The 12,862-nt window shown below is 42.0% G+C and overlaps 2 protein-coding genes across 3 annotated transcripts; both read left to right on the plus strand.

Moving 5' to 3' along the window:
• The first annotated feature begins 71 nt into the window (after positions 1-71).
• Positions 72-9,207, plus strand: clpxb (caseinolytic mitochondrial matrix peptidase chaperone subunit Xb). 2 transcript variants are annotated; one of them, XM_076733290.1, is made up of 15 exons: positions 72-336; positions 923-1,000; positions 2,033-2,193; positions 2,310-2,424; positions 3,110-3,264; positions 3,424-3,583; positions 3,992-4,033; positions 4,715-4,891; positions 5,044-5,208; positions 6,103-6,191; positions 6,421-6,585; positions 6,704-7,003; positions 7,325-7,417; positions 7,504-7,610; positions 7,746-9,207. In XM_076733290.1, the coding sequence occupies exons 2-15, from the start codon at positions 946-948 to the stop codon at positions 7,834-7,836; spliced, it is 1,875 nt and encodes a 624-aa protein (XP_076589405.1). In that variant the 5' UTR covers positions 72-336; positions 923-945; the 3' UTR covers positions 7,837-9,207. The 2 variants fall into 2 exon arrangements, with proteins under 2 accessions (XP_076589405.1, XP_076589406.1); XM_076733291.1 differs by lacking the exon at positions 3,992-4,033 and having other exon boundaries at positions 81-336.
• Positions 9,208-10,248: 1,041 nt separating this feature from the next.
• Positions 10,249-12,725, plus strand: LOC143322637 (uncharacterized). Its single transcript, XM_076733953.1, has 6 exons — positions 10,249-10,263; positions 10,346-10,484; positions 10,798-11,460; positions 11,575-11,745; positions 12,193-12,294; positions 12,403-12,725. Exons 2-6 carry the CDS (start codon positions 10,362-10,364, stop codon positions 12,535-12,537), a joined length of 1,194 nt encoding a protein of 397 aa, XP_076590068.1. The 5' UTR covers positions 10,249-10,263; positions 10,346-10,361; the 3' UTR covers positions 12,538-12,725.
• Positions 12,726-12,862: the final 137 nt, after the last annotated feature.

Genomic DNA, 12,862 nt, shown 5'->3' on the forward strand with positions numbered 1-12,862 from the left:
TGTGCATAGACCCACGGCCAGCCGCCATATTACGTACACCGTTTACACTGATTTAATCACATCTGCTAGCCACTGTACCCAAGGGGTAGGCTACCTAGCTAGCGGTTAACCGACCTAGTTCATAACAGCAAAGCGTTACATCACTTTGGATCGTGTCCCACCTGGGAAATAGCGGCCTAACGAAGCCAACGCTTGCCACTTCATGCCACACGCACTGTGACATTAGTATGACACGCTGACCTGTCAAACTAAAACAAAAGAGCGAAAGCTGCAGTGACTTAGCAATTTTGTTGTTTTCGAAGGGCTGTCAAGACGCGACTGATTTCATCGTGCCCTGTGAGTAAACCTTCGAAGCGGGTTACATGTTGCCTCCCCTTTTGCTGGTGTAAGTTAATGTTAAAAGTAAGCTAGGCATTTGGCTACTCGCGTTAGCTTGCGCGTTTGGTTGTTAGCCGTTAGCTAATTTGTATCCACACAGCAGGATACAACCACTCATCTTAACCACTGTGCAACGCTGCCTGTCATTTCCACTGGCAGTGGAACGTTAGGCAGCTCTGGCTTGGGCCTAGCTTAAGTAGCTAACAGTTACCTGTTTATTTAACCCAGCTAGCTAGCGTAACATTGTGTATTTTGTCATTGATTGCGAGCGCTAGATAGCACGGGGTAGGTATCCGTAGTAAAGGTAGTCTAATCAATTAATACATTTCAAGTGGATTAACAAAGATTAATTTATACCGTATTAAGCAACATTGGCGACCACCTTCACCAGTAAATGACCTGCTTTGCTAATGCTAACTGTGACGTTGAAGTTATGAAATGTAACCGGCCTCTCCTGTTGGCCGCTGCTGGCTGTTAGCCGCCGGCTAATTTAGCCACCCCCTCTTCCCTCGGTACACCGTGTTAACTTTATGTTTATTTACAGGATTGTGAGCCAAAAGAAGAGTTATGTCCTGTCCATGCACTTCGGCTGCCAGGTTGTTCCTAAACACTGCCCACAGAGGTAAGAAAGGACAAGCACACTCCCAGCCAGCTGGCCAAAGCTGCATGACATTGTGCTATTTGCTACAGCCTGTGAAGTAGGTCTCCACATAACCCAGATCGCTGTTTGTTATGACATTCATGTAATGTCAGCAGCAGGTGGCAAAGTCCCTTGAAATGTTTAGTAACTGTAGCAAAGCTAACGTTGTTGCATCACACAGCCTTTTATAGAGTTGTACAGCTGTGACAGCTTTTAGAGCAACAACACAATGAAAAACGCATGACTAATATCACAAATTGGTGTTACTGAGAGCTAAACTAACTGGTTTCGTCTCCCAGCCTGCTAGAGACCTTCACACTTGTAAAATGAAGAAATACATAATGACAGATACTAAATGTGCAATAGCTACAGCACATATGGATACTATGGACCTTAGGCCCCTGATTAAGAACTGTGGCTGTTGATAATAAACAGTGTGTTCAACTGTTAGCAGCTGTGGTAACATTCTGTTGCTTTTTTGACTAATCTGATGTGTTTTGAACCAATTAAAGTCACTGCCACTGGGGATACCTGTAGGGCTGCAATTTACAACTATTTACAGTGTCAAGTAGTAGATTATTTCTTCAACTAACTGATAAATTGATTAGTCTTTTTTAGTGTAACAAAATTATATAAAATGTGCATCACTCTCTTAGAGGTTTCTCATCTTAATGTGTTTTTTTGTTTTCGTTTGTTTGTTTTTTAGCTGACCGAGTCAAAAGCCCAAAGATGTTTTGTTTACTATCACATATGGCAGCAAAAATAGGCACCGGAGAGGCTGGAACCAGATAATGTTTTGTATTTTTGCTTCAGAAATGAGTGAAAAAAATTTTGCTGATTAATTTTCTTCCAATTGATTAATGGATTACTCAGATACACGTTTCAGCTCTAGTGACATTACAAATTGGAGCAGTTCTGAAATTTGTATTTGCTTGTTTCCTAATTATTATTCAGTATGGGTTGTATAGGTGACAACATTGTGAGGAATCTTAAGGGACGTTGCGATTGTTTCAGGATTTTCCTGCTCCAGGATCCAGTTGTTTTCTCTGAGTCGTCATGGATCTCGGGAAACTCATTTACCTCCCTGGGTTCGGGTGAGGTCGTTCTCAGAAACTGCTGTCTGCTATGCCTCTAAAGATGGGACAACAAAGGACAGTGGAAGTGACAGTGGAAAGGTAATGTCTTGGAGGATAAATCTCATTTCTCTTCCATGGTAGTGTCACACACTGCTTCTTGAAAGAGACAGCAGTAATGTAATATTACATTTACTGATACAGTCGTGTTTACACAGAAAAGCATCAGTGAGGGGAAGAGACTATCTGGCTCTGGAGGGTCAGGCAAGGGGGGAAGCCAGCTACGCTGCCCCAAATGCGGAGATCCCTGCACACATGTAGAGACCTTTGTATGTGAGTAAATGTATTAATTTTTCACAAAAAATAGTGACATTATTAGAAGATTGTTGTGAACATTGTCAAATGTCATGCAACATGGATGAGGAGGAAGCGGGAGAAACAATGAGGAGATGATTTGTGCATTGGCTGGATAAAGTAACAGACATTTTTCTGTGGTGCAAACTGTGGTGGTGGACTGAAACACAGTACTGTAACCACCCAGGACATAAGTATGACACCAGAAACAATCACTATATGTAATTTCCATGCACAGTATGTCAAAGTAAAGACCTGCAAGTAAACACTAAGGTGTTGGTTTCCTGTTGTCCAGTGAGTATTTTAAGTTTGTATTTCACCTCTGTGATGAACAGAAGCAGGAACATGTTGTCATCTGATGGTAACAAAGTCTCCTTTAGCATTGAACACATTGAAGTGGACTGTAAAGAGAGAAGGGTACCAGAGCTAAGCAGCATGTGTTCCCACGCCATTATAATGTTTTTGAACTATAACAATTTAATACTAAACTTTGGAATTTTAATTCCATTTTTGGTTGTTTCTCCATTTGCAGCATAACATTTTAACACTAAACAGTTATTTTTGGTTTGAGTGTCAGCTTAAAGATCTGCAACCTTGAAAATTGTGAAGTGTTTCAGTGTTGTGAAATGTTTCAGTATTTAATGTGTTTTGTGCTCTTTTGTAGCATCAACACGATTTGTCAAATGTGAGAAATGCCATCACTTCTTCGTGGTTCTGTCTGAAACGGACTCTAAGAAGGGGCTAAATAAAGAGCCAGAATCTGCTGCGGAGGCAGTGAAGCTGGCATTTGCACAGAAACCTCCACCTCCCCCAAAGAAGGTGAGAAACTGAAACCGCAACGTTGTTGTCAACAAGAGTTGTCAACAAGAGTTGTCAAAATATGTTTTTAAATGATTTTGTGTGATGAGTGTTGCTTTTTCTATGGTAGTAGTCAGTCTGTTAAACTTTAATGAAATATAAATGACTTCTTGTTTTCAGATATATGCTTACCTCGACAAGTATGTTGTCGGCCAGTCCTATGCAAAAAAGGTGTTAGCAGTTGCAGTGTACAATCACTACAAGCGCATCTACAACAACATCCCTGCTGGGAGTCGGCAGCAGGTGGAGGTGGAAAAACAGCCCTCTCTAACACCTCGTGGTCAGTATCATGTTGTCTACAGATATTGCTTGTTTCTGCTACTTGTGGGTGTAACTTCTGTCCATTTTTGCATTAGAAACACTGTTTCTAAGATCCTGATAAGTTCAACGTATAGGAGATGCAATGATTTAATGATTTCTTCAGGGTGCAATATCTTATATATTTTACACAGTATGTTACGTAATCAAGAGCCATTTACACTCTCAAATCAACACAAATAACTGATAAGAGGTTATCATTCATTATTTAATTTTAACTCATCTTGAATCATAATCTGTATTATTTGGCATTTGTTCAATGATTATCTCACACAGCTGTACAACCATTTTTGTTGGACTGTATTGATAATGTCATAATGGTAATGATAAATGATAATATTGATTTTGAGTACTTTCATCCTCCCTATAGAGCTAGAGATGAGAAGACGAGAGGATGAGTACAGGTTCACAAGTAAGTGATCGGTCCTCCTTAGTGTCATCTTTCTCAGGGGCCCCTTTTAAAAAGTCGCTTAAATAGTCTGTATTTTCGCGAGTTGCACAAATGCCAAAATGTACAGACCTCTGTGGCTCCGTAGAGCGTAGAGCTGTGTTCTGTCTTTTCAGATATATATTTTTAGTAAAATTCTTATAGTCATACTCAACCTAAAGTATTAGATGCTAAACAATCAAAGTCCCTCTAAGCACTTCATTGACAACAGGATATATTATTTGAGGATTTGAGCTCCAGTTCTTTAGCAGTGACTGATCATTTCATGTTTCTTCACAGTTTTCCCACATGTACAAATAAGCTACAGATACTGAAGCAATAAAATGATGCTTGTTAATCTTTGACTGGCCAGACAGTGAGATAAAGTAGCCTAGTGACCTACATTCACATCTGCACTTCCTCTATTTTCAGACCAGCTCTTATCACTCAGCAGCTCCACACTGGCACACAGTAGGGCCCATGTATATTTAGCCTGTACATATATACTGTTACTATGCACAGCCTGACACATACACCATCAATGAATGGCTCGTTTAAATTTAAAGTGTTCAGTTGCGTCTTTATTATGAAATACAGATCCTAAAGAAGTTCTCGCAGTACTCGTGGGCCACAAAGCCAACCCTGTGGTTTTGTTTGTTGTTGCAGAACTGCTGCAGATTGCGGGGATCAGTCCCCATGGAAATGCTCTGGGAGCGTCCATGCAGCAGCAGGCGAGTCAGCAGGCACCTCAGGAGAGGAGGGGCGGCGAGGTCCTGGACTCCACACACACCGACATTAAACTGGAGAAGAGCAACATCATACTTCTAGGTCCAACTGGCTCAGGTTAGTGTTGTTTCAACATTGCCGTAAATCGTAATATTGCTCAGTGACACTGGGATCATTATGACTTGGACCGCCAAATATGTCGCTTATTTCTAAATATCCATTTTTCTTGCCAAAGTAAATCCGATGGTGATTCCTCTAATTTTTCACAGGAAAAACATTGCTGGCACAGACACTGGCACGTTGTCTGGATGTTCCCTTTGCAATTTGTGATTGTACCACACTAACTCAAGCTGGATACGTGGGAGAAGACATTGAATCAGTCATCGCCAAACTGCTGCAAGATGCCAACTACTCAGTGGACAAAGCACAGCAAGGTGAGCAGAGGGACTGCACTGAACAGCAGTGAAGCTCCCCGTGTTAAAATGATACCAACGGTATATCACACTAAACGTCTGCTCTCTTCTCACTCATCATACTCTATTTCTTTTCCCTATTAACATTCAGAGATGGACAGATCCCATCTGATAGGAGTGCTGCCACACACAGTACCGCTGACTACAACTAAAACCTATGTACTGTTAGTTTTCCAGGAAGTATTAAAAAGAAAAAGGGGATCTGACAGATTACACAGATAGGGGTCAGAGTTATATGATTTAGAAACTGTAGTCATGTTTTGTTAATAGAGCCACTTTAATGGTCCTCACTACAGTCTGCTTTCCAATATATAATCCAAGGAAAAATGAAAAGTTGTTACTGACTCTAGTTTTAAGTTGTGTATTTACACACGGTTCTATAAACAGTTTACAGATTTGATATGAGATAAACGATGCAATCACAAGCTTGTTGCAGTGAAACTTAACCCATGTGAAGATTAAATTCCGCACACTTTCATGTCAGTTACTATGTCATTTAGTTACAACCTGTTAAAATGTGCATAGTCATATCACATTTCCATTTTTTATTCCTTGCATGGGTAAAGAATGTGTTATTGGCTTGATCTAAGTAAATGTGCGAGCAGGAAGGGGAAGGAAGCAGGAAGAAGTTTAGATAAAAATCAAACTGGGCCTAACAAAAATAAACATCAGTGTAATTTCTACGAAGGCGACTTCCCACTGCTCTGCCACTCAAGGGAAAAGTGAATGGTATATCATAGAGTGTAAGCCAAAGTAAACATCGTAGACATGTATGTACACACACAGACTGTCTCAGGCAATTACCAGAAGTGAAACTTAGACTGCCTTGGCCCTGTTCTTGTGTTTCGTGTGCAGGTATTGTGTTTCTGGATGAGGTGGATAAGATTGGCAGTGTGCCTGGAATCCATCAGCTGAGAGATGTAGGAGGAGAGGGAGTCCAGCAGGTCAGTATTCACCTAGAGTTACCCTGAAGAAAACTTAAATGCAGTTTGTTTATAGATATGAATCTCATAATGAAACTGCCAGCATTGCATTTTGTGGTGCTGTGGTGACAAAAACAAAACAAACAAAACAAAGAGCAGCAGATTTCACTTATTTCCTGTAACTACTTTCCTGTTTGTTTTCCTTGTCCTGTCCTGGCTGACCTGGGTGTTTTCTTTTCCTCTCTGTCAGGGGTTGCTTAAACTCTTGGAGGGCACGATTGTCAACGTTCCGGAGAAAAACTCAAGGAAGCTGAGAGGAGAAACGGTGCAGGTCGACACAACAAACATTCTGTTTGTTGCATCTGGTGCCTTCAACGGACTTGACAGAATCATAAGCAGAAGAAAGAACGAAAAGGTAAATTTAACACAGCTCATATATCATATGTACCGACTGTCAGCACACACTCAGCCAAGATTCCTGTTTGCCGTCATCCCCGCCTCTAACTTGATCCTCCTGTTTCGTGGCTCTTCAGTATTTGGGTTTTGGAACTCCCTCCAACCTGGGGAAAGGGCGCCGTGCTGCGGCTGCCGCAGACTTGGCCAACACCAGCGGTGAGACGGACACAGTGGCGGAAATAGAGGAGAAGGACCGACTGCTGAGGCACGTCGAGGCCAGGGACCTCATCGAGTTTGGAATGATCCCAGAGTTTGTTGGCCGTCTGCCTGTGGTCGTTCCTCTGCACAGCTTGGATGAAGACACGCTTGTCCGAATCTTGACTGAGCCACGCAATGCTGTTGTGCCCCAGTACCAGGCTCTGTTCAGCATGGACAAAGTAAGGACTCTGATGTAGCGGGTTGTAAAGTACAGGCAACAGTGGGGCAAAAGTCAAGCCTGGTGCAGTTGTCATATATCCACCTGCGAGTCCACATTCCTGTTAGATTGTTTCTTAAAGTGAACTCCTTATCTCTGTTTACCTTGAGATTACTACAACAAAAGATAAAATAGTTACACCTGTGAAAAGTATTAGAAAACCACTGTGTGGTGTTTTTAGCCTCTCATGAGACGTCACACTCATGGACCCACTACTCGTACTGTCCTCCTTGGATGACTGGATATTTAGAATTGAAGTAAATCTGCCGTGTTTTTGTTTCAGTGTGAACTCAATGTGAACCAGGATGCCTTGAGGGCCATAGCCAGGATGGCTCTGGAGAGGAAAACTGGAGCTCGTGGGCTCAGATCCATTATGGTATGTGATGTTTGCCAAGTGTGTGAAACTTGTTATTTGATGTTACGCAATAACTAAACTTGTCCTCTTTTTTTTTCTTTTTATAGGAAAAGCTCCTTCTGGAGCCCATGTTTGAGGTGCCACACTCTGACATCATGGCTGTTGAGCTGGACAAAGATGTTGTCCAAGGAAAATCACAACCCAGATATGTCAGGTCAGTCGTCTCTGCTCACAGGACAGGGCTAAGTGTGTGTCAAGTTAGAGATCAGATTCCTGAAGCCCAGCACACCGAGTCTCCAAATGTTGGGTTGGTTTGAAACCTGAACTGGAGTTTCCATTTGAATTTCAGAGCTCCAGCCAAGGAGTCTGCGGAGGAGGAGTACGACTCAGGCATTGAGGAGGAGAACTGGCCTCGACAGGCGGACGCCGCAAACAACTGAACCGTGTCGCTCAATTCATCTAAAGACGGTCTCTGAAATCATTAGATTACCATGAACCTTTGGATACCAACTCTGGGTTTTATGATAGCCCCTGACAAACAAGCTGTGGACGTTGACTTAGAGGTAAAGAAAGCTGCTGGCTCTCACTGAGGAGTGTTTTCATCATGAACAAGTCAAGAGAGTGTAACAACCGTTGGTCCCGTGCATCAGACAGTAATTCTCTAGCGGTGCGCTCACAGAGTGGACCTTCATCAAATATTTCAATCTCTGGGGATTGTTAACATTTTATCTATATAAAGATAATGCAATTTTATTCATGAAAGGATTTGTAGCTAGCTAAATTGTTTTTGCATTTTGTGGTGATGGGCTGTCATGGCAAGGGAAGCAAATGGAAGTTCTGGGATCATACTGTACACTTGAAAATGTGGGGTGCTGAGAAAGTGTAGATGCAATGTTACCATGTCAAGTAATGCCTTAAATCATAAGGGCATGATATTCCATGAGCACATCAATATTATGATGTTTTCTTCTTTACCACCATTGTGACAATGGTGTTCACAGTAAAATCGGGCTGTAAATGTCGAGCTACACTGCTTTGGTAGCATTTGTAAGCAGTTTGTATAACATAACCTGTAATTAGGAGAACACATTGTGACGTATAACGCACCAGCACACTAAACAAAGCAGGTGAAAAATGATGACCTGCTTAAACAGCCAGAATGGTTATTTTTCAGTGTTTTGCTTCCTCCTCTAGCCCACTCTTTAGGGAATGTATATGCGTTTACTTCCAGACCTCTGCGTCTCTGGACTGGATCAGAGGGCTGTCTGTCAAAGCAGAATTAACAGGTTAGCAAGGCAGGTTTTATTTTGGAGTAGCTAACCTCTAAGAAACATGACTGAATGATACTTTTAAACCTCTTGTTCAGGCGTCAGTGCCCATATTGACATCATTATCAGACAGATTGTCTCTGTCACAGTTAGGAGGCAGCTCTAAACCTGCTTTGTCAGACCCCCCTCAGAACAGCGCAGGTATTTTTAATTTTCTTTGTGTGTACTCCAGCGTGTGAAACTCACCTTTAGTGATGTAATATCCCGTTACTTAATGGTACCTCAGTACACATGTTTTCAAGCCTCCACCTAAAACGCTCTGTGACTGAACTGAACCACGCTGCTGTACTCTTTAAGATGCTGTTTGTGCTATAAAATGAAATTAAACTAGATCTGTTCTCCTCTCTGCTTTAAGTTGCCCTTTCTTTTAGGCTTTTCTCTCTTTTCAGAGGTCTGTTACAGAACCTGTAAACCACCCGAGTTTGTGAATCTGAAATTTATTGTGATTGTTTAAAATATATAAATAAAATGTATATCTCTGTACTGAAGTTGTCCTTTACTTTACTTATGGCAAGACACTAAAGGTGAACAGGGTAAAGGTTTCAGTTTTAGTATGGGGAAAAACTCACTTTAGAAATCTTTAAAATTCCACAGATTCTAGACCAACATAAGACACTACAGGACAGATGATGAGGAAAACATCATGAAACTTCCACAACTGATTACTTATTTTAAGACAGTTACTTTTTTTTATTACAAGTTCTATGAAATTGTATGTTTAATTATGCAAATTAGGCATTATCTAATAGCAATTTTTAAGTATATTTCCAGAACAGAGATCAGAACTAGAATAAATACCTAAATGTATATTTTGGATTTTTACTTTTCGCTTGTCTGAAAGAAGAAGTAGAAAAAAAGTGCATGAAAAAATCACGTTTTCACCTGTCGTGTCCGGCCTTCAGGTCGTCCGAGCGTACACTTCAGATGAATTTGGTCACCACGGTCAAGGTGGTGAAGTGTTTCTCAGAAGCTCTGGGCACAGAGCAAATCAGTTAATCAGGAAACGGATGCAATAGATAACCACACTGTTCCACTGTCACCTTTATGTAATCTGCTAATCTCTGGAAAGTATCATGCCTGTCTTGTTTCCAAATACCTCAGCATTTCCCTGATCCCCCCTTCAAGCCCACACTGAAAGACACATGGGCTGAAGTGTGCCTTTAAATATACATTAAAAAAAAAAAAAAAGCTACAGCCGACTAAAAAGTGACAAAAGATTGAGGAAAGATGAAACACCTTAGATTGTTAATGTATTAACAGTAAAACAGAAAATACTTACAAATTTTGAGATTATTAATGCTATTTCTGAATAGTTTTAGTATTATTCTGGTATATATTTACATGTATATCTTTGAATACTCTTTGTACTTTGTACTGTACCTCTGTGGGTACATCAGGTGTCTGAGGTATTATTGGTAAACAGATGATGTCAGAGGCTTAGTGATGAAGAGGTTTATCACATATGATGATGTCTGTGTGTTCACTCCAAACACCTGCCGGTGCTTCACGGAGCTGCGGGCCTCAGAACACCTGATCACAGTGAGTAGGTACTGATAAGAGTGTAATAAAGGTTTGTTTCTCTTACTTACCACTGAGTGACTCCGCCATTCTTCTGATGCAGGTATTTGTTGGTGAAGATGAACACTCTGGAGGATGTCCCGTTTCAGACCCTGCTGGGACCACTGGAGGAGGAGGTGCAGCCTGTGACGGCTCCAGACGTCGCTGTACCAGACAAACATCAGATACTACAAGACACCGAGGTCATACATTGAATATTACTGAAATCAGCTCGGATGTCTTTCTGGGATCGCTTCATTAGACATGGTCTTTTCGATCTTACAGCTTCTTTCTTGTGCATTTCTGTTCAAGTCTCGACTATTTAACTGTGTCGGATCCCAGAAGGAAAAAAAACTGTATATCCTTGTGTATCCAATTGATTATTTGGACGTTTTAATTAAAAATGATCAAGATTTTTTGTTGATGTTATTCAAATCATGCTTTTCCTTCTCAGTCAAAATGTCTGCTATGTAAAAGTTCTGCTGCTGATATATTTTATTTTATTTTTACCTGCAGTATGAATTCATCCTGGAGAAATGGATTTTAACTGGGCAGCCCCCAGTCCGTCAGGCCCCGTCCTGCCCCCCCTACTGGATGATGTTCAGCAGCCCTCAGGGGAGCCGCAGGACCAGGAGCAGGAGCAGCGACGCGTGGGCCCCGAGCCCTCGGCCCCGCAGTCACAGCCTGAACTCTGCAGACACTCGCTGGCTGCACCATCGCACTGTCAAGTTCCTCATCTCGGACTCCGAGGATGAAGACGGTTACAATGAGGATACAGAAAGCTCCTCCACTGAGGATGCACGTCGGCCCATCAAGTGCAGAGAGAGGCCCCGGAGCACCGCGCCCAAAGACCCAGTCTCCAGGGTCAAAGACATGCACCTCGGCCCCGCCACGCACCACTGTAAGCCTGACTCACCCCGGAGCCTTAGGGGCCACAGAGGGTCTTTACCTTCTCTCCACGACTGCAGACAACCTGTGCGAGCACTGGAGGAGCACCGGGCACAGCAGGCTAGCCCCCGCCTCTTAGGTCAGAAGAACAGCAAGAAGAGGCAGCGTTCACTGGGCGCCGTCAGTAGAAAGTTGTCCCAAAACACACCACCTGCTGGTCCCCCTCCATGCAGGCTGCAGCAGCAACGGCCCTCCTCTGCAGGACCTGTCATCAAAAACCGCAGACAGAAGGTTGTTTTTTTTTCTGTCAGTGTCTCAGAGAAGAAAGTAGATCAAACCATGTTTTTTTTTTTTTTTGGCTTATTTCTTCTTCATAACTGTTGTCTGTTCTCCCCTCGTCATCAGGTAATGAGGACTGGCGGCCCTTGTGGGGTTTTCTTTGACTCAGCAGCAGAGTTGTTGTCAGCACTCAGCCAGGAAGAGAGGGAGCTACTCGAAACCATCACAGAGAGGGGATACCCTTTACGCACAGCTATTCTGGCTCTGCAGAAGACAGGCTACCGCAGCCCGGACAAGGTGGGTAACACACTGGATTTAATGCCTCTATAAACCCTGATAATGTATAAATATGTTTGAGTTGCCTTCAGTAACTACAGGCTTAGTAGTAAAAATGAAAACTCACACGTTACAATAAGCCAACAAACCTGAATTTAATATTATTGTAATTTTAATAAATGCTTCCAGTCAAACAGTCAGCGGGAGGAGTCCTTCCTGATCACTGGCTAAAAAGACAAAACAAGCTGACAGAGAACATACACCAACAGAACGGGTCCTCACTCACATCCAGACTTGTTAGTGATCTGTCAAACACTCATATTTAAGCATAATCAATTAAAAACTCCATTAACATACTTGATGGTATGAATGCATGTCTTTAATCAGAAATCTGTTATTTATGCTTTATCAAAACCCAGCATGTCATTCTTGTAATTATTTTAATCCATTTTGTCCTGTTATTGACAGATCCTTAAATACCTGAAGGCCAGTGACCATCTGTGTGAGCTGGGTTATGATGAAGCACAGGTGGAGGAGGCCTTGGAGATGTTTCAGAACTGCGAGAGCAAGGTGATTTTCCATTATTTTTTAAAGGGGAAAAAAAAGAGAAACACCACAGCCATGTCTCATCTTAACCAAATGTGTATAATTACTGACTTTAGATAAATTCTGTTTCAGGCTGCCGAGTTCCTGCGCCTTCTGACTCAGTTTAATGAAATGGGCTTCCAGCAAAGTGCAATCAAAGAAGTGCTGCTCGTTCATGAAAATCACCGCGAGAGGGCTCTCGAAGAACTCATGACACGCATGGCTTAAACAGAACATCTTCCCATTTTCAGTCTGCGTAGGGAAACTGAATACTTAATGAATACGGCCTTCTGACTTAGTTAACATAAGAGCGGGGCAACTCAACCATAGGAGCTAGAATGAAAACAGTCAGGTATAATTGGGGAAAAAAAAAAAAAAGGAGGTACACTTATGAACGTTTTATGAACGTGTTTATTTACAGCTTGATTTTAAAAAAAGCACTCAAAATATTCAATTTCTGAAGCACAAATTCAGCTGAGGGTGCACTGCTACAGTACTGTAGTGCTCTAGATATGGCAAATAACGTCTGGCTTAAAAAGGCTGTAACCATAAC

Source organism: Chaetodon auriga, chromosome 6 (genome assembly GCF_051107435.1).
Source record: "Chaetodon auriga isolate fChaAug3 chromosome 6, fChaAug3.hap1, whole genome shotgun sequence".
NCBI lineage: Eukaryota > Metazoa > Chordata > Actinopteri > Chaetodontiformes > Chaetodontidae > Chaetodon > Chaetodon auriga.